Consider the following 23,859-nt stretch of genomic DNA (forward strand, 5'->3'; position numbering starts at 1 on the left):
AATGCACCGGGATGTCATGCTTGGAGAAAACTCTCCTGAGTTTCTCTGATACACCGGCTACATAGGGGATGACAACGTTGTTGCGTCTGTCCTTCTTATCCTCCCTCGCTGGTGTCTGGTCTTCTTTTCTGTGCCTCTTTGCTGACTTTAAGAACGCCCATTTAGGATAGCTGCACGTTTTGAGTGCTTCCTTTACATGTGTGTGTTCCTTCTTTTTTCCTGAAGAAGCTTCTCGGATGAGAGGTGAAACGTCTTCAAGCAACTTAAAGAAGTCCAGACGCTTTTCTTTGCAAGCTCCTTTGACTATGATGACCTGGATGACTGAGAACCTTCACAGACACAAATATGTTTGTTTTTTCACTTTGAAATTCATTTATTAATTCAACTTTGTGCCTTTATTATCTGCTGCAGCCTCGTGGTCCCAGGGCCTCATTTCAGATTCAAGTGTCCTTGCTTACATGCTGCATACTTCTTTACTTCAGACCTTCTAATGCAATAAAGCCCATCTGCAAGTTCTGCTGATTTATTTACACTAAAACCCATCAATATACAGTACAGTATTTTGTAGCTGTTGAGCACTTTATGGTGTGGTATTGATACTAATAGACTGACCTAAAACAAAATGCATCAAACCAAAATATTGATAATAATAATAATAATGTAGCACCTTTGCAATAATGCCGTGGGTCAAACAGCTGGAACCTCTGAAGCTGTTTCAAACATGCGTGTCTCAATTACGTGGAAATCCTCCTGGATAGCAATGTATTTTTATTTGTATTAATAGATTTTTTTGTTGTTTGGTGAGATTCACCTCTTTCTTTCTAGTCCAACTTAAATACTAGATATTTACAGTACAGAGCAGCAGTCTCTGCATAAAGATGTATCTGCCTCAGTCCTGGCAGAATTACTCAGTCTGGTTCATATCTAGGGCAAAGCGTACGACGCCGCCACCTCTCCGAGGTCCGGGTCTATCCAGCGGTGGTTGTGGTTCTCCTCCAGCAGCATCCTGGGAATGATGATTACTGGGTCGGAGAACCTCGTCTTTAGCATCTCTAGGAGGCAGCACATGGTTAAGATGGCAGAGAAGGAGACAGAAAGAGACACGTGATGAAGCATTTCTCTAGGGCCAAGCACAAGAAGGTAATGGGCTGAGCTGAGCACCCTGTGACCGCTCATTTCAGAGAATATCTGGGAAAGATTTAGCAACACCGCAGGCTTCCTTTCTTCTTTCTTTGCTTCCCACAATTTATTACATAAAAAACCAAAGGATAAATAAAAGTTGGGAAAGCTGCTTTGCATCAATACAGGTTACTTTTTACAATCAGTACAGGGTGGGCCATTTATATGGATACGGCGTAATAACATGGGAATGGTTGGTGATATTAAAGTCCTGTTTGTGGCACATTAGTATATGTGAGGGGGCAAACTCCTCAAGATGGGTGGTGACCATGGTGACCATTTAGAAGTCGGCCATCTTGGATGCAACTTTTGTTTTTTCAATAGGAAGAGGGCCATGTGACACATCACACTTATTGGTAATGTCACAAGAAAAACAATGGTGTGCTTGATTTCAACGTAACTTTATTCTTTCATGAGTTATTTACAAGTTTCTGACCACTTATAAAATGTGTTCAATGTGCTGCCCATTGACTTTTGTCTTTGGGGTCATCTGAAGGCAATTGTCTATGGTGTGAAGATACGAGATGTGCAGCACCTGAAACTACGGATACTGGATGCCTGTGCTGGCATTTCTCCTGCGGTGTTGCTATCAGTGTGTGAAGAGTGGGAGAAGAGGGTTGCACTGACAATCCGACACAATGGGCAGCACATGGGACACATTTTATAAGTGGTCAGAAACTTGTAAATAACTCATGAAAGAATAAAGTTATGACCAAGCACACCATTGTTTTTCTTGTGACATTACCAATAAGTCTGATGTGTCACATGACCCTCTTCCTATTGAAAAAACAAAAGTTGCATCCAAGATGGCCGACTTCTAAATGGCCACCATGGTCACCACCCATCTTGAGGAGTTTGCCCCCTCACATATACTAATGTGCCACAAACAGGACTTTAATATCACCAACCATTCCCATGTTATTACGCCGTATCCATATAAATGGCCCACCCTGCACTTTGACCCATTCGCTTAGTCGCAGCGCTATCACGATTTCCAGGATGCCAAGAGTACAATGAGGGTCTCGGGGTGTTCTTTGAAAGAAAGGCTACAAAATGCAGTAGACGATGGAAAAAATCCAAATCACAAATTAGATCATAAGCATGCACCTAGAGCTCCTGTCATAACTGATCAAAGCAGTGTCGCTTCCCTCATTCCATCCATACTTACCGCTCATCTCACACCCATGCTAACGCTCGTCACAGTCTAGTGCAAAGCCTGGGCCAAATTACTGAACACAAACTCAGATTGCAGGTCCAACAGAAAACAGTGGCAGCATGCTTTAAAGAAAGAAAAGTCCACATGAGATGGATTTGTTTCAGTTTTGCATGTGACTACAGTGCATGAGTGACCTGCCTCGCACATAACTGGGGTCATACCTGAGCCGCTAACTCAACTAGTCAGTCATGCAATTTAACCGTGGGGAGTGGGTGCATTCCGGCAGCTCGATCGGGACTAGTCGCTCACGACTGGACTAAAACCCAAGGCCTCCTTAAGAAAAGCCACCTTAAGGAACCTTAAATGTAGGATGTGACAGCAGGCAGGCAAACGTCCCCCTCTAACCCACCTCCCCCCTTACTCTAGTGTCCATATGGAAGAGAAATACAGAGGGGAGTAGACCAGAGATAATGTGGTGGTTCACCAGAAAAAAAACAAAAGTGTGCCACTGTAATAGAAAACAAAAGTAAATGACAACTCCATGAGCAAGTATGAATGACAATGAGTGGCAATTCTGTGTCTATGTCTTCTTGTTGCTCTTGATTACCTGGGATTGGGAAGTGCACAGCCCCACAGGTGTTGCTTTAGAGTCTGCACCCAGCCAATATCTCGGATTGGCTGGCAGAGTTGTATGTAGTGGTACTGTTTTAGCACAACCCTTCAAATGAACCAGAATGTCACTGGTTAGCACAGGACATATTGGACACAGCATCATCCAAAATGTGACATCCTCAAATAGCATGCCCGTGCCACCGGGCTAAAGTATGAGAGAGAACAATGTGAAATGCAACATCGCGCACACGTCTGTGGAATTTTATTTATTTTTTTGGCAAATTCACTAAAAACTACGAAGCACATGACATCTTGTTCTGGAATAAGTGTCTGGACATCCTCCCTCATGCTTGTTGCTCCATAAATCGCACGAGTTCTAAGAATATATTGAGACACGATGCAAAAATAATATATTCTTCGGTTCTCACGTGACGGCAACATGCAGGAGCGGGGAACGATGTCAGAGCTCGTGCCAGAACACAGCGCAATCTTTGATAAGCATAGAAAGAAAGTTGTGAGAGAAAATTCTCTTCCATGTGGATTTAAAAAAAATCTCGATATATTTTTTCAGAAATGTTGTTTGTCACAAAGACAAAGACTTGGACAGGAAGAAACACTGACAGATACCTGCAACCGGTAATTTTTCATGGTTCTTCTTAACAAAAAGAAGCAAAGAAGACACTGCTTTTTCTGCTTTTTTGGTTTTTGTTTGCATTTATTTGTAATGTTTCATTAAATATGAGCAAGCAGATAGAAACACAAGCACATCACAACTTTTTTTTCTTTTTTTTGTCCAAGACATCACTTTCTTTACCATACTTTCTATCCTTATTTGCCTAAAAATCATAAAGATAGCACCGGGTGTGTGGTGTGCTAAGCACTGTTTACATTTTACTGCCCCTACAAGCCCCCCCCCCCCCCCCCCCCCCCCACTCCACCCCCCCACCCCCACCCGTGTTACATGACAAACCCCCAACCAAAGGCTGCAAAATGTTAAATGAGTCAGGCCTTTATCCCTGATGGAGCGAGTGCTCAGCTTGTGTAGATGTGATGCAGCGGTGATGGTAAGAGTTGCTGCTGTCTCAGACACCACAGCAAACAGAGAAGGGACTGTCCATCGTTCAGAATGGAGAGAAAGATGCATGAAAACAGAGGTGTGTGTAGGGTGGAGCACAAAGATAACAAGACTGTCTTCTAATGCAAAACAATGTGTCTCTATGTACACTAGGATGAAGCAGCTGATACTTTACAGTAAGTGCAGAATTGGACTCAGCCAGCATGTATCCCTGCTATAAACTAGTAGTAAATATAAGTTATATACACACAACTTTTCACAGACAAACAGTGTGAAACTTTCCTCGTGTTCTCTTTTGTTCAGCATCTTGCTGAAGGTATCCGATTTTCTCTGCACTACCATGTTCACTTTGAAGACAAAGAGAATCAACATTTTAATAAATAAACTCAGTGATTGAAGTAAAACGCGGGATTCAGAAACAGAGAGCGATGAACGATGGGATCCAGCAGACACATCGCTGTGCCTCTAATATCAGGAAAAAAGTATTTATAAGCACAAAGAAAATCAGATTACGGGAACTTTAAAAAAATGCAGTGAGACGGTTGTTTTTTCTTTCAGATCTGTGCCTCAGCCGTACAGAACGCTCCTTTAAGGTGCAGCATGAGATGTCTGCTGTCAGCCAGCTGCAGTTTATAGTCTGCAGAAAAGCAGATGCACAACATGCACCTTCACACTGGGGATTTATGCTCCAGCAGGAAATCTACACCATAACCTACGGCGTAACTGACGTGGACCTCCATAGTAATGGAACTACATGTTTTTCGCTGCAATTTTTTTACATTTATCAGTGAGAGATAAACAATCACAGTCTCATATAGCATCAGTATAAGGACTCACAAATGTCAGCAGACACATGGGGGGAGATTACAGAAACTACAGGCTACCTACTGGGGGTGAGGTAATTTGAAAAGAAGTGGAAAAACTCGGGGGACAAATATGTTTGGCCCCAAAAATAACAAATGAGAACAAAGAGCAGCCTTTTATTTTGCTTCTGCTTTCTGCCACCGCATGTAAAACACCAGGACACGACCACGTGGCACATGGTTAACACACAACGCAGCAGCACAAGCATAAATGAAGTCGGCCACTTATGTAGGTTACATCAGAGGCTCTACAAAGAAGTCTAAATCAGACAGCACAGGGACCAGACCTGTTAGTAAAGACAGTGTTGGGGTGATTACACTGAACTATGGTCAGTGAGACTGACAGCTCTCGGCACTTGGCGAGAACGATGAGAAGCACAACATCTCCCAGTTTCACTGAACTCATCTCTCTCTGATTCTGAGAACCGACGTCACTACTCCCCGTCTTTATGTCTTTATGCCTGCATGACAATGTTATCTAGTTCAGGGGGAATACTCGAGTGCTCTGCAGACTGACTGGTGTTTAATGCACGATCAGTTTAGTGTGACCTAGATGGTTTGTTGGCTACGAACGGTGCGTTACGAAATGAAATGAGCCTCACGCGAGCGGAGAAAAATGCTCAAGTGTTTTTCTTTAGATGAATTATAAAAAGCCGTACAACAGAATTTAGTTCAGAAAGAGACACTGATTACGAATCACATTTGGCAAAGCTGATATTGCTCAACACAGACTCTGAGCACGTGAACAGAGAACAGCAGCAAAGATAACAGAGCAGGTATCAGATGCTCATCATGATAAACCAAGCGGGACATTTATCAAAGATTTCAGAGTTGCTGCTCATTTTTGTGCATGTCCAAAGTGCCAATCTGATTCATTTTTTCTCAAAAAAAAACCCACAAAGGAGGGAAGAAACAAATCCTTGATAAATTCAACAATGCAATCTGCTCGGCTGATCAAAGCCATCCGCCAGAATTGCTTGTCGCTGGGCCTGTGCATTCAGCGATTGGCTAGCCAGGCAGCCAGTAGCCATGGCAACCTGGAGATGGAGGCAAGCAGAGTGGGGGGGGTGAATAGGCTGAGAGAGGGGAGAGGATGCTCACGCCCACTCTGAAGCAATGAGGCATAGCGTGATACAGGAGGAGCAATGGCGTGGCATGATCACAGCGCAGCATCTTATTCTAATGTTACTGTAACAGTGTGGCCAGGAGGTAGTGACAGAGCACTGAGGAAGAGGATGAGAAAGAGGCTTGGGGAGGAAGGAGAGACAGATGAGAACCGATGTGAGAATCAATTTTGCAGCCTCTGTGTTCGTTTCTCCCCGAAAATAAGAAAGAAAAGGAGAAGTAGTGCTAAATGATTTTTACTCTTTTGCCTCAGCCAGTTTGTTGTTCATCTCTTTACTTTTCTCCTTGTCCCCCACCGAAGGCCGGTTCTCGGGCTGGTTCTCTGAGGTCGCCTTCTTGGAGCCCCTCAGCACAGTGCTCTGCTTATCTTTGGGTTTCTTCGCTGGCTTGCTCTGGCCTGCTGCTGTGGCTCCAGACTTTTTGGATTTAGAGCGAGGGAGACTATACCTGTCAACCTAAGGATGGTGGATAGTGGAAAAGAGAATCCTGAGCTGACATGCCTCAGTGGTGTGCAATGAGATGATCATGGTAAGGATTGCACATCAACATCACAGGTCTCATTTCTATCACGAGATTTATTTGAACTAAAGTTTGGCAGGTGTGCTCTCACCTGTTTGCCGGGGTCTATGTAAGGCTCACTGTACAAACTGCGTATCCTCCTCCTCTCCACGGCCTTGTTGTCAGCAGGCTGCAGCGGGAACTGGGCCTTGAAGGTCGCGCTGTAGCTGGTTTCCAAGCTCGTCTTTTCATCCGGTGGCAGGTACTGGGACTTGGCCCGTATCATCTTTACTGGCTTCACGTCTCTGTACGCTTTGAATTCAGTTCTGTGGAGAAAAACAGAAAATAAGCTGGTGCTCATTTTTACTAATCCTGCAAGATCTACAGTGTAAGATGGCACTGTTCAGTATTGGAAGTTGGATGATAAATATTGACCTGTGCATCTAAGCTGTGGAGTTCAAATGTGCTTTTAGAGGACAAGGTCAAAGCCCACATGCGGAGTATGAGCACACTGTTAACCAAATGAATCAAAGCACTCGACCACCTCCAACTTATTATCAGTAAATAGCAGAGACAGCACCTGCTGGACGTCCAAACTGTTGTTGGGGACATTAATAAGGTATGTTTGAGATCTCTACTCCCCAAATTTCCCCAACATGCTAACGTGTCCAACCAGGGAGGACAGGACACTGGACCATGTGTACAGTAACATCAAGCATGCCTATAAATACGCCTTCCCCTACCTGGGACAATCTGACCACCTCTCCCTGCTCCTCATCTCTGCCTACACCCCCCCCTCAGGAAACAAACCCTTCAAGCACCCGGGTCATTAAAGATGATGGTCTCCTCCAGCTACAGGACTGTTTCATTAAGCGCTCTGTAGAGAGTGTGTCAACGACTAAAACCAACCTAAAACCCAGGATGATGAGTGAAGTACAGGCTCTGATCAGAACTCGTAACTTAGCCTTCAGGCTGAGAGACAGTTCGGCCAGAGCCAACCTGACGAAGGGCATCAAAGCGGCCAAGACGAGGATAGAGGGCTTCCTCACTGATAACAGCCCCCGCAAGGTGTGGAGAGACATCCAAGCCCTCACCAACTACAAAGGCCAGAGCCCCCACCCGTTTGCTTACAGGGTAAATCGGTCGACAGAGGATGCCGTTACCGTCAACCTTCACAGAGCGCTGAGCCATCTGGAGAACAGGAAGAGCTGAGTGATGATGTTCTTGGTGGACTATAGCTCACACCCCTTGCCACCTGCTCGAGGATCAAAGACTTCCAAACCAAGTCCCAAAGTCAAATGATCACTGCAGCATTATGAGAGTCGAAAAACTCTCTAAATCCTTTCATCTTTAATAAAATCATCAGTGTTGCTGCTTTACCAGGGGTCACAATTAAGTTTAACATCCAGGCATCCATGAAAACAGGATTTATTAAATTTAATGGAGTTAGAAGTTAGCAGGAAGTTAGCAGGAAGTTAGCTCGCTAGCTTCCATCTAAATATATCTGACTGAGGGATTTCTGAAACAAATTCAAACGTACAGCTCTGCTATCACTTTCAACATAAATGAAGACAGAAAACTAAACAGCAGTGACGTTTGTAGGGTTACTGAAGTTGGGCTAGCTGCTATATAATGATGTGCTACGTGAGCGCTAGCTACACAGCTATCCTAGCATAACATAAACACAGTGAAGCTGGAGGATGAACGCTAACAATTTTCCACTGGATAAAAGTTAACGTGAGGGTTCCCGATGGTTAGAGACAAATGCAATCACATGGCAGGATGCTGTAAACGGACCAAACTTCAGTCAGGAGAACAACTGAGATAATCCATCTACAATACCAGGTTAGTCATTAATATACTGCTGCAGGGGCTGGGCTGGAGTTACATCACATTACATTACATTTTAGGGGCTTGTTGAGATTAAATAGAACAAGATACAAAACATTAATACATGTCAAAAACACAACAGCCTTACTAAACGCAGAGTAGTTTGGGCCCAGAAGCAGGATTCATCACGTCATCACTAAAGACCGGATTCTCTTGTATTCTATTCTATGTGCTTATTGTGCATCTTTATAATACAATGGCCATCGAAAGGTTCAGCCTTGAGTCAAAGTGAGCATTTGTGCCAAATTTAAAGAAATGAACTGAAGGTCCTGAGATATGTTGTCACAGGATGGCAAAAAATGTGTGAGATCAGAGTAATCCTGACCTTACACATGATCTCACCAAAATCATTTCATGATGAGTCCGAGCAGCTGTGTTTAACTAAAGCTGAAAGAAAAGTCCCATTTGTGTGGACCTTTGTGCCATTGTGGTGGTTGTTTAACGATCATCACTATTAGAATCTGCATAGTTTTGCTGTTACTAACTTTAGCAATGCTTGTGTAGAGAAAAACTGTAACGAGTGGTGCATTACTACTGAAGAGCAGAGAATGTCAGGGGTAGTGCAGGTGGGAGGAGGTCTGCACCACAATTTGATGGTGTGATATCCTGTAGTCCTCCTCACACAGCATTTCTGAAGAAGGTCAGCAGTATGGCATTCCTTCAGTGCAGGCTGGCCTGCAGCATGTGCTCTGTATCACTGACATTTAAAATGTATGGCTAGCATGATCCACACAGTGTCTGGATATGAGCTGTGTATTAAAGGCATTTATTTTACATCACCTTGCACAGCTCCATCGCTCCTGTTTTAATCACACTGTATTTTTCTCTGCAGCGCGTTGTGTTCTTTTAACATTAGTAGTCCATGCATGCATGCACCAAGCTTGCTTTTACAAACGTTAGTGAAAGACTGAGTCATTCTAAAGAGCTCGTTGGATTTAGGGTCCACAGTCCACCATCAGCTGTATACTCAATATTACTGCAAAGTGAAGTGTTTAGGAACCACAGCAACTCAGACCATGTGAGGTTACAGCATGAGGTCGCAGAGTGCTGAGGTACATAATGCAGAAACGTCACAGACAGCGCCGAACCTGCTCTGGAAATAACCTCAGCATAAAAACTGTGCACCAGGAGCCTCGTGCCATTTGGTTTCCATGGCTGAGCAGCTCCTGTAGGCGCAATCTGTAGGCAGCCCAGTATTCTCGTCCACATAGTGTCTATTGTTTGAACACAGGTTTGCTCTTCAGCTACTTAAACATTTTTTAAAAGTATTTTGAAAAAGATTTCTAAACAAATATGATTTTAAAAGTTTTAGTAATCTGGATGAAAACATATGAAACTTGGATTTCACTATTTTTTGGCTTATGTTCTTAAGATTCAAGCTCGTCACGTGGTGTTTTGCAGCAAAATGCTGAAATCAGGTAGCTAATTACTAGGGGTGCAACGATACTCGTATCGATATTGAACCGTTCGATACAGTGCTTTCGGTTCGGTACGCATATGTATCGAACAATACAAAATTTGTAATTTATTTTATCAACTTTCCTTCTGACGATGCTGTCTGTGTTGAGCGCTCAGTGAATCTGCGTTCGACTACTCCGCCTAGGCTGCACTGTCGAGCGCAGATCCACTGAGCGTTAAACACAGACAGCATCGTCAGAAGGAAGAGCGCAGGGCAAGCTAGCAAGACAGAAGTTAAGCTCTCCTTGCAACATGGCAAATTGAACCTCCCCCACCCTCATTCAGATCTGGCGTTTGGAATTATTTTGGTTTTCATGTGACGTATGACCCTGAAGGTATGGACTAAGGTAAAACAGTATGTTGGATGTGCCACGCAATGCTCAATTACATGGGTGGGAACTAGTGTGTTAGCGCAGTTAGCTCGTTAACGTGTTGGCTGTCTAGCCCCACGCAGGGGTAGCTCGTTAATGGAGATTTGCCGTGTTGTGGCGTTAACGTCATTTCAACGAGATTAACGCTGACAGCACTAGTGGGAACACGATGAATGTGACTGCACATTTACGCCGACATCATCCTAGTGCAAAGACAAGTGGAAGCAGACAAAAACAACAAGCACGCATGCTACAAACTTTACCCGAGTCATTTAGACAGCCGTTAGCACATGATTCTCCTTATGGGGACCTGATATGTTTAATATTGTGGCGAGCTCAGACAAGGAGGAGACGGAGGTGTCGTTTGGTCTTGCTTCCCGTGAGCTAGCCAGGGAGCACAGCCGTTTATTGACATCTGCAGAAGAACACTGCCACTAGCTAACTGCTCAGCGCGGCAACCGCACAGCAACAACAACAACAACACACAGGGCGCCCTCTGACCCCGGAAGGACACACCGTCGCAGCGAGAGGGCGTCACCCGTCACTATGGCAACATAAACAAAACATAACTGTACAAACAGAACCCCGAACAGCCCTGACCCGCTACAATATGCTGCTGAGAATATAGCCCAGAAGAAGCGGATAGTATAGCTTTTATTTTGGAAAGAGACATTTCTCTGTAATAAACTCTCTTTTCCAAAGATGAGTGATTCCTCAATCAGATACAGGGCTCGCAATATCGCTAGCCCGACGTCCCGGGGGTAGCGATTTTTCCAGTCGGGCTACCAAAATCTATCTCTGCCCTGCCTGTCGGGCTATTGTAGGAAGGAAAAATATATGTCAATGCTTTTGCATTCTTTCAGAAATGTAGCTGGGTAATTATGTCATTGGCATCGGTGAGCCACTGTCAATATGTGACATATTGAAATCGCGTTTGAATTTGCGCTTGTTTTTTGCTTTCACTTTGCAATCGCGCGAACTGTGTATAGAGAGCGACAGCACTGATCTGTGAGTGATGATAATTTGCGCACCAATTCCTCTGACATCGTCTTATTAATCGTTAGCTTACTATGCAAACATGACAAGTGAAATCTCCCGCAGCAAGCTTAAACATGTGAGAGGTTGATCGCGCAGAGAATCGCTGAGCTTATGTGAGTCCGTGTGTAAAAGCAGCAGGATATATATTTTAGTTCTGCTGAGCCAAATAAGACAGGTCGGGGTGAAGAAGTGACAGCCAAAGAAAAGCTTACCACAAAACGGAAAAGTTATGACAAATCAGACTATAAGGCAAAAAGAAAGTGCAGCTTTATGGTTTCATGGACAAAATAATTTCTGTGGCTGCAATATGACGAGCTAAATAACCAGGGCTGCACATAAGTGGTCCGCAGGTGCGCATTCGCTGTCAAAAAAACCCCAAAAAACGCGCACAAGATATGAAGTTGCAACGCGTGTTTGCATACATAAGATTTTCTGGAGGAGGACAGACATTTGTTTAAAACTCTTAAAGATGTCGAAGAAGTTCCTTTAAGCAATTACTTTGGTGTTCCTCCACCTCCAAACAAATGTCAGGAGTCCGAACCACAAAAGAAGCGCGTATTCTCGGAAAAGTGGTTGCAGGAGGTGAGCTGGCTTCAAACAAATGATGAACGCACAGAGATGTGGTGCGGAATGTGCCGTGAAAATCCCACTCTAGTGGACAAAAACTGCTTTTTATATGGACGCAAACGCGCGCTGCAACTTCTTATCTGGTGCGCGTCTTTTATTTTGACAGCGAATGCGCACATGCGGACCACTTATGTGCACCCGTGTAAATAACATAATGTTCTGCCGGGTGTGTTGTTGGTTTTCTCTCGATTTCTGAGTCGACAAGCGCCTTTGTTACTGGGACCAGTCATTTTAAGAAAGGCCCCCATTAGAACCCATGAGAAATGCAAGAAACACATTATTGCTCAGTCTGCAATATCTTTCCCAGAACAAACACCAATTGCAAATAACATACTAAAAATAAACCTGAAAAATCTGTTTAGAACAGCTACTATGTTGCAAAGAGTGAACTACCACTGGCACAATGTAGCAGTCTTTGCAAACTTCAAAAAGCAAAGGGCCTCGATCTTGGTTCCACTTGCCTCTTACCCGTGACTTCAGTGGAAATTTCAAATTCAGGATCTGACACAGACTGATTCATGTCCTACACAGTTCTTACAAGTTCATAGAAATTTCTGTTCAATTAGAACCAAGTATTTGAGTTGATGATTGTAATTTTTATACAATGTTGTAATTTGTTTTTCAACAATTTTTTGATTAATGTTTTGTTTCCTTTACAATATTATACTTTAATGTATAATATTGTAAAGGAAACAAAACAGGAAACAAAACATTAATCAAAAAATTGCTCTCTTTTTTTATTCGGGCTACTTACATTTATTTTGGGCTACCAAAAACTGAAGAGTCCCTGCCCGAAGGGCTACCAGGGATTTTGAAATTTTGAGAGCCCTGAGATATATATATATTTTTTAAATTACTTTTGTTTCAGCAACATTAAATTTAAAAACTGTACTTTTGAGTTAAAATATATATTTATAATTTTAATAAATGACAAATTAAAAAGGCATGAACATTTTTTTGTATCGAAAAAATATCGAACCGTGACACCAAAGTATCGAACCGAACCGAACCGTGAATTTTGTGTATCGTTGCACCCCTACTAATTACAAAGCTCTTGTTTTTAGAGCAGCAAAATGAAACCATCATTAGTCGTCCTGTCATGGTCTGTGTGCAGGCAGGAAGGAAAGGACCCAAAAGCAGAGGTAAAACTTAAACTCAAAACAGCAGCTTTATTGCTGGACACTAGGAGAACTTAACTAAACTTGCGGCCACAAACATAAACTAGAGAGGCTACCCACAAAGACAGGTATGAGGGAGACCACAACACTGGAAAAGAGAAACACAGGGCTTAAATACACTGAGGGATAACGAGGGGAATGAGACACAGAAGGAGAGCACAGCTGGGAGTAATTAGGCAGGACGAGACAAGGGAAGCAAAACCAGAAACACTGACACGAGACACGGACCTTCAAAGTAAAACAGGAAACATAAAGAGACACAGACATGACAACATGAACTTCACAACCTGAAATCACAGACAAGAAACACATGAGACGTAAGTGAAACATAACTAGATTAAACTTGAGGCAACTAAACAATGAGCCGAGAACTTAACACCATCTTCAAAATACAACAAAAGAGATCAAAAACCAAATGAACGTGCTGGGTCACAGACCGAGCCCCAGGCACGTCCTCCACGTCACAACCAAAATTACTTAAAGCACAAATAAGAAACATCACCTGCAAATTAGTTTCACAGATAAATAAATTATACTCCAGACAGAAACAGTGTTTCTGTTAAACACTGTAAAACTGTCCCGTTACACTGTGACACTTGGCAGAATATCATTAAAGACAAGTGACAGTCTACAAATTATTTAACATATTTTTAATTAAAACTAATTTTCAACTTCTCTTCTCCATGAGTTTATCATAATCTCCTGTTAATCTAAGCTTAAACTAGCTGTCAGACACTAACATGTAGTCTATTAAACAAAACCAAAGTGAAATGTCACACTGTGAAATATGAAAGTAAGCTATACTGTACAAAGGCTGGTGACAGTGACATGGCTGCTGAATACAAATATCCTTTCTTCACATGGTGCAGAGAGGAGGTGGAAGCCACACACAGAGCCATTACATAACCACCAACGTCCACTCAGTGCTCGACGGGGCCCAAGGAGCCACGATGCAAAGACAGGTTATACAACAATGTCCAAGGCCAAGGATATAAAGCACCCGCATGACCTCACAGGCCGTGCGCTTATGTGACAGAAAGATGGAGAAAGAGACAGATTGTGAGTGCAGACAGGGTTCACAGTGTGAAACACCGGCCTGCACTGTAGCATCGCTGCTACTAGTCAGCATATGACTGGGTAACAATAAAGCCTGTGTCTCCAAGGTCGATGTGTACTTGGTACAAAAAAACAGACAATGTTCAAAACACTTTCCTGTCATATCATGAAGCTAAACTCTGTATTTATAAACAAACCAAAACAAAAATATTTTTACAAAAAACATGAAAACATAGCAATGTGATGTTCATATGCGCTCAGCGCCTCTGGACATAGTTATTGGTCTGCATTTTACTGAGCAACAATACCTGATATATGGCAGAATGGCTCTGTTTTAGCACCCCTCATATAAATCTTTTAATAGTGGAGAGCATATCTATGTACAGAGCAGGTGTTAATGACAGTAAATATGACTCTGATTAAATCAGGGGGAAGTTGAGGTGAAGCAGGTGTGCAGCACATGTGGCGAGGCTAAAGCAGCTTATATACAATGCTCTATGTGAGCTTTACTGAATGGATCTAAGTGAGGGCGACTCAGCAGATTCAGTTCAATTTTATTTATATAGCACCAAATCACAACAACAGTCGCCTCAAGGCGCTTTATATTGTAAGGTAGACCAGCGGTCCCCAACCCCCGGGCCTCGGTCCGGTACCGGTCCGTGAGTCGTTTGGTACCGGGCCGTGAGAGTTGAGGCTCAGGTGTGAAATGTCTGGTTTTCAGGGTTTTTATCGGTTTTCAGCGTTATTTTGTTATCGTTTTTATCAATAACTCGGTTTTCCTGGGTCTTTTCACGTGTGTTATGAATAAATCTTCTTTTTTTCGGTACCGGTACTAGTTTTATTTTGTTGTATTTATCCGCGACACCTTAAAGGCCGGTCCGTGAAAATATTGTCGGGCATAAACCGGTCCGTGGCGCAAAAAAGGTTGGAGACCGCTGAGGTAGACCCTACAATAATACCAACACTCCCGAGGTGTAATATTTTACGTTAGGTGACACATCGTCAACATGTTACGCTTGTTTTTCCTATTTAAAAAAAGCCATTAGGGCATTCATGTGACTGTAATAAAATAATCTTTGCAAAATAGTTTTTAGCACTAACCCCTTACTCCAACAGATAACTTAAATTTACAGGTGAAATCGTGAGGAAAAAAATGTAGCCACTCGATTCTCATCTTCAGACATCAGTGGATTAAAAAGTCAACTCGTATCTCATAGAAATTGTGATTTTATTAACTAACGTCAAAGCTAGTCTGCACCTGACGATAAAAGATCCAAATTTAAACACCCCCTTCTGGTGAAAGTGAGTTCAGTTATTGGTGACTAAAGGTTGTGCACTGCTGTACGTAGGCTGGACCGCCTAGAATCACAAGTACACGAAGAAAAGAAGAGCTGTGCATTTATTTTGTGATGTTCATGGCGAGACTCCTGTGAGAAGAAGGGGAAACGTGGTGAGGAAACTCCTGCAAGGCCGACATGATGCCTTCAAGTGGTTTTTGATATCCAAACAACACTTTCAAAATCAAAAAAAGGCAGCTGGAACCACAGGAGAACCTGCAGCTTCTGCTCGGAAAGTGGTTTAAATAATAAATACAGGTATAATTTATTAAAGGGCTTTTTGTGGTTCTTTGTGGCTGAACACAGCTCTTGGTTGGTAGTTCATTACCACACCGACTGCAGACGGCCCATGCACCTACAGAGAGTTCCTGTATCCTGGTGGAGGCAAGTTTGTGGTACGTCTGTGGTTACTGTTGCTTGTGCTGTTGTTGGTGCGTCAGCAGCCCTGGAGAAGAGCTGAAGTGAAACGGAGAGTTAAAAACAACAACAAGTGTCCACCACAGTCACTGTCTGTGCTTTTCATGCTGTATTTCTGATTCACGATGTTTCTTCATGCTTTTTCTGTTCCTGGTGAACTCCAGAACGGAAGAAGGGTCACTCCTCTACTTGTTATGGCCAACTTGTCAAGCAATCAGCTTTTCAAGTGCACACAGCCAAGCTACACGCTGTGAGGGTGTTGGAGGAATGCATGGAAGCATGCATGCACAGGTTGCCTCTCTGTAGACAAATATCCAAGCATACAGAGACAACAGAAGTAAAGCTGCTCTGGAGGGCTCACTCTGCTGACCCGCCGTGACTGAGAGGATGTGCGGAGAAAGCCCTCGTCACAACGGCCAAACGCTGGCACCGACCGTGGTGGAACCGCGCCAGGGTACAGTACTGCTGAGCTTCATGCAAATCTGCCCGTATGTGGAGAGCACAATTCCGACCTCTCCCAGCGGGAGAGTCATCAGAAAATGCTTTCAAACAAACGGCTGCAAATTTCTGCACCGTGGAATCAAACAGTGCTCAGCTATATTAAAAAAGCATGATGAGGTGTTACTGGCAGGCCAGAGAGAACAGGACACAGGCCAAGGCCAAGAATAATGGTTTATATGTACAAAGACTGAAGGTTTGGATGGAGGAGTAGAATGAGGTGAGCAGGGGGAAGATGAGGGTTTGGATCTTCTATTGAAATCTGAAATCCTGAGGATGCTGTTTCACTGCTTCCTCTGAAAATGGGAGAAGAACTGCTCTATGCATCTGTCCACTCAAATCACAATGAATCCTAACATGCCCAGAGGTTATTACAGTTGAGTAATTAATTACTAAATTAGTAGAAAATAAATCTCCAGCAACCCATGTGTTAACCTTTAACTTACCATACCATACCATACCAACTTTATTTCTAAAGCACTTTAACATAAAACCAGAGTTTCACAAAGTGCTGTACATGTTAATAGCATACGTAAGGAAAACTTCCCTGTATTGATGCAGCATGTTGTGGACCTTTGCTCCACCTTGTTCTGTAAGCTGTAAGTACATTTGCCCACTGAGACTGCTAAGCCTAATTTATGTGCAGTTGTCACTGATGGACATCCTGACTCCTGATTTTACAGCAGCACTGGCCATACATCAAGACCTGGCTGCTTTCTGCCAGAGTAATCCAGGGAAATTGACCTTCCCACGCACCACAGCTCCACTTCCTCACCGTGTTTCTTGGTGTGTCAGTGAGTGCAACGGCGGCTGTAAGTTAACGCATCCTACGTCCTCTGGGACCAGTTGGCTCCCTCTCAATCTTACAGCCGTAGCTTCTCAGGGGTCCAGTTGAAACTGTACATCGCAATCATCAATCACACAGGCGCAGTTTTAAATCTTCACAAAGTGATGCACTAAACTAATGTTGCAAGTTTTTGGCTAAAGGCTGGTTTCAGTTTTTAATGTAATCAGTGTTTGGTTCAGGGTTAGGGCTAACTGCAATGCTAACTTACATAATTCATTCATACTCAGAATCAAATCTGGGGATATTTCCTTGTACATTCGCTGTAATCAGATATGAAAAAATCAGATTAGAGTGGTTATATAAGACACCCAGCTTTAGTGGGCAGCACTCTGAACTGACAGTTTAGGATTACATTTGGGCAACAATACTTGGAAATCTGTCACCGCTAAAGAATGCAGCAGTTCAGAAGAAAATCAGTTGCATTTTGGTTGTTCTGTGGACGTGACATGAGAGATAAACTGTCTTTAAGTCTGAACATTACTGTCTTAGAAAACAAGGTTTTTATTTGCCCAGGTGAGAAACAGGAGAGAGGACATGCAAAAGAAGGGCACTGCGTTAATAAATGCGTTGAATGACAGTAACGTGGCGTAAATTCAAATTAAAAATGTACTTCCTCAGTCGTCTTCTCATCTTTTCTGAACTCGATGAACCTGCTCTACCTGCCTCACTCTCAGCGATGAAACCGCATCGGCGTTCATCTTCTCGACAGCTCTGCCTGATCTGCTCTTTGGATGTCTTTTGTTAGTCGACACAGTTGCACAATGCAACAAACAATGCTGTCAGCATGAAGAGCAGGCTTTGTCTTTTACAGTTTTTGCAAACACTAACCACACAATAACAAAGAGTCTGACAGCAGCCACTGCCCGAGACTTATTTTCATGCATAAAATGACATTTTACACATAATGCGACGAGTTGGCGTTGAAATGACGGTGGGATGGGCTTTGGTTGAAAATGCTGCACCAAGTCGGGGCAAGAAAAGGAAAAACTGTTTCCAATGAAAAGAACTGCAGAAGCCTTGAGCATTTTCCCAGGTGCACTGCAGAAAGAGCGTCTTTGTGTTCGGCACGCTGTCTGGTAAAAATAAAGGTTCAAAGAAATGGCAAGTGCCCACATCAGAAAAGAGCTGAGGGCTTCGTGTTTCACTGGCCCGCGGTGATAGGGAGGGCTGACTTTACACATGATTAGCCAAAGTGACGATTGCAGATGTTAACTGATGTTAGTGTCTTCTAATAAAACAAGAATACTAAAAGAGTAACAGATGATTCTTTGTATTGCTTATCCTGTATCTAAGGCTCGTGCTAACTTTATATTCTCTAACTCTGTTGTATTGACTTGTCCAATTGAGGTTTAGTACAAAACAACACCAGCATGTTTTGATGGCTTAATTGTCTGTTTGGTCAGACTTGAGAGCAAATAATTATGGAAAGCAGCTAAAACATTTCATCCTACTGATGCTGTTTTTTTGCTAAGGCTCACTTCTCTGAATTTCTACTACTGAAATGAAGAGTGTAAGGTGACATTAGCGATGAAGTCAGCTGATTGAAATAAACACTAACGCAGATCCAGCATTACAGTGGATTTATACTTCTGTGTTAAATCCACGCTGTAGGTACGCGTAACTCCAAATCCTTCTGAAACCCTACGCTGTAATCTGACATGCACCTCCCCATAAATGTAACACAACCAGCACAGTTATAAATGCTGACATCAGCCACTTGTGTAGGCTCCAATGAAGACTCCACATGGAGTCACCACAGAAACATAATTCAGGTATTAGTGCTTGATTTTACCTTTCATATCTGTCCACCAGGGTCTGATTGGGATGGTGAGTACAACATCACCATGACAACTATAAGAGGGATGTCAAACTCCTTTAACCTTATGAGCCACATACCGTCTGCTTTGTGTGAAACTCCTTTTCTATTAGTGTAAAGAAGTTTAACTACCGTATTTTCTGCACTATAAGGCGCACTTAAAATCCTTTAATTTTCTCAAAAATCATCAGTGCGCCTTATGTATGAATTCTGGTTGTGTTTACTGACCTCGAACCGATTTTATGTGCTACACGGCGCTCAAAAATCTGTCAAAAATGTTTTATTCCGACTTTGGTAAGCTAGGAAGCCGCGCCGCTTGATGGATTGTTGGAGCATTACGGCTGCTGTAGTCAGGAGCCTCTCGGAGGAATCTGGGTCCTAAACTCCGTCTGTTTCAGGTCCCAAAGTCAAACGAACACTGCAGCATCACTGAGAGTTAAAAAATGTCTAAATTCTTTCATCTTTAATAAAATGATCAGCGTTGCTGCTTTAGCAGGTGTAACAATTAAGTTTAACATCCAGGCATCCATGAAAACAGGATTTATTACATTTAACAGAGTTAGAAGTTAGCAGGAAGTTAGCTCGCTAGCTTCCACCTAAACATGATATAGCATGTTCTGAATGAGAGATTTCTGAACAAATTCAAACGTACAGCTCTGCTATCACTTCCAACATAAATGAAGACAGGAAACTAAACAGCAGTGACTTTTGTAGGGTTACTGAAGTTGGGCTAGCTGGTATATAATGATGTGCAACATGATTGCTAGCTACACAGCTATGTTAGCATAAACACAGTGAAGCTGGAGGATGAACGCTAATGCTTATAATCTGGTGCGCCTTATGGTCCGAAAAATACAGTACACATGTTTTCCCTGAGATATCTTAGCATTAGAAAACGAAGTACAATTCCAGCAGTATGTCTCAGTTTTTCTGCACAACACAGAAATGCTATTCTAGTAAATGAAAGAAATCTGTTACTACGACTCCCTGGGCTTAAACTGTGAAAATGAATAAATATGTAAAATTACAGGAGAAGTTCTGACAAGTCATTATAAAACAGGAAGTTTTTGCTAATTCACAGAAAACGTCCTTTGTTTTGGACCCACTGTAAAAAAATAAATAAATTTCCATAATAATGACAGGAAGACTTAACAGAAGAACGAGGCTCAAGTGGTCAGGGGTGAGAGGAGGAAGAAGCCTGAGGATTCATCCTCTGGGATATCAGCAAGTTAACAAAATCATTTGGGAAAGCTTGAAAGATGTAATGGATACCATGTTGTTCTCACACATGTAATACGAGCACAACTCAGTAATTCAGTTCTTGATTTAAAGTCACATATTTAACTCTGGAGGAAGTATTTTTGCAAGAGACAGGAAACAGCTTTGTGATGTATTCAGCCAAGCAATTTTTTTTAAATAACATAAAAGAAGATGGAGCTCTTCACTATGCATTTTAGGAGTTTTTATGAACTGGATACCCACCATGGCATTAAATTTTGAAAGTTAAACAGTCTGTTACTCTGTCAAGTAAATGCAAAGGACAATTCCAAGTGTAGCTACATATCTGTCTGACATCATATAAGAACAGAGATGTCCATAGTGAATTTTGAAGGTTAAAATTCAGTTTTACATTCAGGAAAACTGTAGTTATAAAGCAGTTATAAAGGATTGTATTTGTTCAGCCACATTGCCATGTGTTAAAGGCCTGCTTAAAAACATATCAAGAACTTGAAAACATAATTTGAAGCAAATTTCTTTCAGTGTTTTTGTGCAAACACTGTGTGTGTGTGTGTGTGTGTGTGTGTGTGTGTGTGTGTGTGTGTGTGTGTGTGTGTGTGTGTGTGTGTGTGTGTGTGTGTGCATACAATCTGTGGCATTAACCCACAGCTGACCTGCTTTGAGTCTCTACTGGCAGAGGAAGACAGCGAGCCGACTGGGCTTCTGCTTGTCACAGTGCAGCCATTTCATGCCGTGCGGGGGAAAAGCCCTGGTCTGTACCCTGCTGATGCTTAACAACACAGGCACGCCAGCAAGGCACCAAACAGCTGTAAGGCTCCCTCAGTGATCACACACAGCACCACTCACCTCTGCCAGCAGAGTCTCACTTCAGCCAGGCTCCCTCTAAAAGCCCAAACCTGCATCCCGTGACAGCTCTGAGCCAAGACTCCCGATTTAGGAGTATACTGTGAGAGGTGTTTAAGATAACACGAAGAACAGAATGTTGAATATTCTACAAAATCGGCGTATAGCACAGCAGTATCCTCCATAGGACTTGAGTATAACATATATAGAGTATCAGCTGAGGCATGTGTACAGTGGCTTAGACGTGCATGACTTGATGTTCATCTACCCACCAGTCGCCATCATCACCATCCCTCAGGAACATTGCATAGCAGTACAGAGATTAGACTCATAGAACTAAACACAACAGCGCTCGACAACAATTGCACCTTGACCTTTCCACTCAGCTTAATTACCTTCAGTGGAGAAAATACAAGTTGACCGCTGTGTAATGCATTTGCATGCTTTGACTGAATTACACTGTGAAACAACTTCTCTGTTAGTCACCCCCAATTAAGCTCTGTGTTCTGATGATTATCACACCTGCAATGCAACCTCAACAAAGCTTCTCATAGAGACCCATTCAGGAGGGTTTCCTCTGTGGAAAGGCCTCCTGCTCATTTCCCTTTGATTTCAGGTTTGTATCCAGCTGTGCAGCTAATAATGGACTATATAAAAATAATACATTAGATTCTTTATTCTCTTTGTTTGTTTTGTTTGTGGTGGTGTAAAGGATGGAAAGGTTCCCTCACCTTTGACCCAGAACTGGGTAAATATTGAGGCTCAGTTAAATTTTTTTTTGCAAGTCTGCATTTTAAAAGACAAAAATATGAATGCTTGAGGAAAATGGGACAACTCTTGGCTAAAAAATAATGATTAGTAAGGATGCACAATTAGATCAGCTTTTAAATTGTAACTAATTTCACTTTGTGAACATTATTATACCCATAACAACATCTGAACCCCTTCCTTAACAGATATTCTTGCAGTTAGCAGTGTGATCACAACTGTCTTTCTGAATTGACTTTATGACAATGATATTTCTTTAATGTCAGCTTTGACCCCTTTGACCCTTCACAGGGCTCTGAGGCCTTCAGCACCCTCTCTCTCTCTCTCTCTCTCTCTCTCACTCACACACACACACACACACACACACACAGTGACAGGCACTGTATTAACTTACTTGTAGGAGCTGCCGCCTGAAATCTCCTCTTTGATCTGTTTGTTCACGGCGTCCGCCGCCCTCCCTCTGCCCTCTCCATCCCCCTTCAGGACCACTTTCTTCTCCCCCTCCTTCTTGCTGACGCGCTTTTTCCTCTCCTGGCCCTGGAGCAGGTCCTTCTCCTGGACCTTGTCGGCTATAGCGCTTTTTTCAACGCCGCTGTCCGCCTCCGCCACCACCACGTGCTTTTTTGGGTACTTGGACCTAGCCGGTGTGCGATCTTCTCCCGCGGAGGCGCTCGGAGGCGGTTTGGGTATCCAGGGGTGATCGTACCTCTTCGGGATGGGCCAGGGCTTGAAGTCCTTCTGGTACTGGGTCTCACTGTTGAACGGTGTTTCCGGTTCGTGGTACTGGTTCTTGGGCTTACAGCTCGGTTCGGGACGCACTTTCCAGTGCTTAAAGTCCTCGCGCATCACAGAGCTGCACACGCGCTCCTCGGAGACGCACCTTCGCGGCGCGCGTGCAGTCGGAACGGCGCGGCTTTCTGCGCGAGACGGCTGCGTTTCTATAGCAACTCGGGCCTGGGGAGGATGTAGCTGCGGCTGCAGCTGGATGTGCTGCATCTCGGAGACGTCCGTGTATTTGGAGAAGACCAAAGGCACCGCAATGTCAGCCTTGTCCAGCTGGTTCCAGAAGCGGGCCATGCAGCACGCCCTGCTGATGCAGGGCCACGCCATGGTGAGCCGAGCTCACAGCTCCGCTACAGCACGGTATCCCGCGGCTCGGACAGGGGGGAGACGTTAGTCCACTCTGTGCTGTCAGTGAACCAAGATGTCCGAGCTTCACGGAGGGATGCGATGCTGTCTTTGGCGTTAAATTTGCTTCGTGTGGAAACACATCGCGCTTTCAGGGAACACAGCTGCAGAACTGAACGACTTTGTTTTGAGGTTTTTCTTTTTCTAACAGACGTCCTCTCCGCGTCTCTGTGTCCTCTGTGTCCGTGCGTCCTGCTACATCACTCCACGGCAGGGCTCTGCAAGCAAACACGGCCCCGCCTGCCCGCTCAGCATCCCAGAGACACTAGCCGAGGATGCACTTAGACGTCACGTTAGAGACAATCTAAAGAGGACTTCCGGTGTAACCTGCATTGTAAAAGCTCTTCCACCGTTTCGAAGCAGCGCAAATTGCAATACACCTCAAAGAAAAATAAACATATTAGAGGGATTTACCTTGTGTGTCGACAGGCTCCTATTAATAAACAGAATATCTGAGGGGAGCTACAAACACTGAAACACCGGCTCCCATTGAGACTATTGTGAGTTTCCTGTTAGTGCCGGGCTGATAAACATGCTGAGCTTGACGAACGGTTTGTTTTTACGCACCTGACCTACAGGAGGGTCATCCATCTTTTTATTTTTATTATTTTAGATATCATTTCATTTTCAAATAAATGCTTTGGTTCATTGCATATTTTCAATATTATTTACATGAATGTCAGTAAATATTAAGTCAGGTAATGCTGCAGTTCTATGCATGATTATAAAAGTATAAAAAAACAGACAGTATTGAAGGGAATTTTAAATAAAGGAAGGTTT

The 23,859-nt window shown here is 43.2% G+C and overlaps 1 protein-coding gene across 2 annotated transcripts; it reads right to left on the reverse strand.

Annotated features, from left to right (window-relative positions):
• Positions 1–348: 348 nt before the first annotated feature.
• Positions 349–23,684, reverse strand: map6a (microtubule-associated protein 6a). 2 transcript variants are annotated; one of them, XM_026182018.1, is made up of 5 exons: positions 22,286–23,684; positions 6,621–6,834; positions 6,251–6,465; positions 2,943–3,053; positions 349–1,052 (listed from the first exon to the last, which is right to left on the reverse strand). In XM_026182018.1, exons 1-5 carry the CDS (start codon positions 22,999–23,001, stop codon positions 905–907), a joined length of 1,404 nt encoding a protein of 467 aa, XP_026037803.1. In that variant the 5' UTR covers positions 23,002–23,684; the 3' UTR covers positions 349–904. The 2 variants fall into 2 exon arrangements, with proteins under 2 accessions (XP_026037803.1, XP_026037804.1); XM_026182019.1 differs by lacking the exon at positions 2,943–3,053 and having other exon boundaries at positions 22,286–23,682.
• Positions 23,685–23,859: the final 175 nt, after the last annotated feature.

The sequence above is a fragment of the Astatotilapia calliptera genome, chromosome 10 (genome assembly GCF_900246225.1).
Source record: "Astatotilapia calliptera chromosome 10, fAstCal1.2, whole genome shotgun sequence".
Lineage (NCBI taxonomy): Eukaryota > Metazoa > Chordata > Actinopteri > Cichliformes > Cichlidae > Astatotilapia > Astatotilapia calliptera.

Bases quoted from the DNA above. Each gene is read 5' to 3' on its own strand.
- map6a (XM_026182018.1), bottom strand. From the start codon at position 23,001: ATGGCGTGGCCCTGCATCAGCAGGGCGTGCTGCATGGCCCGCTTCTGG. The intron at 6,466-6,620 runs GTGAGAGCACAC...CACCATCCTTAG, and splicing joins ACATAGACCCCGGCAAACAG to GTTGACAGGTATAGTCTCCC. The intron at 3,054-6,250 runs GTAAAAATCATT...GTTCATTTGAAG, and splicing joins AAACTGGCTGAGGCAAAAGA to GGTTGTGCTAAAACAGTACC.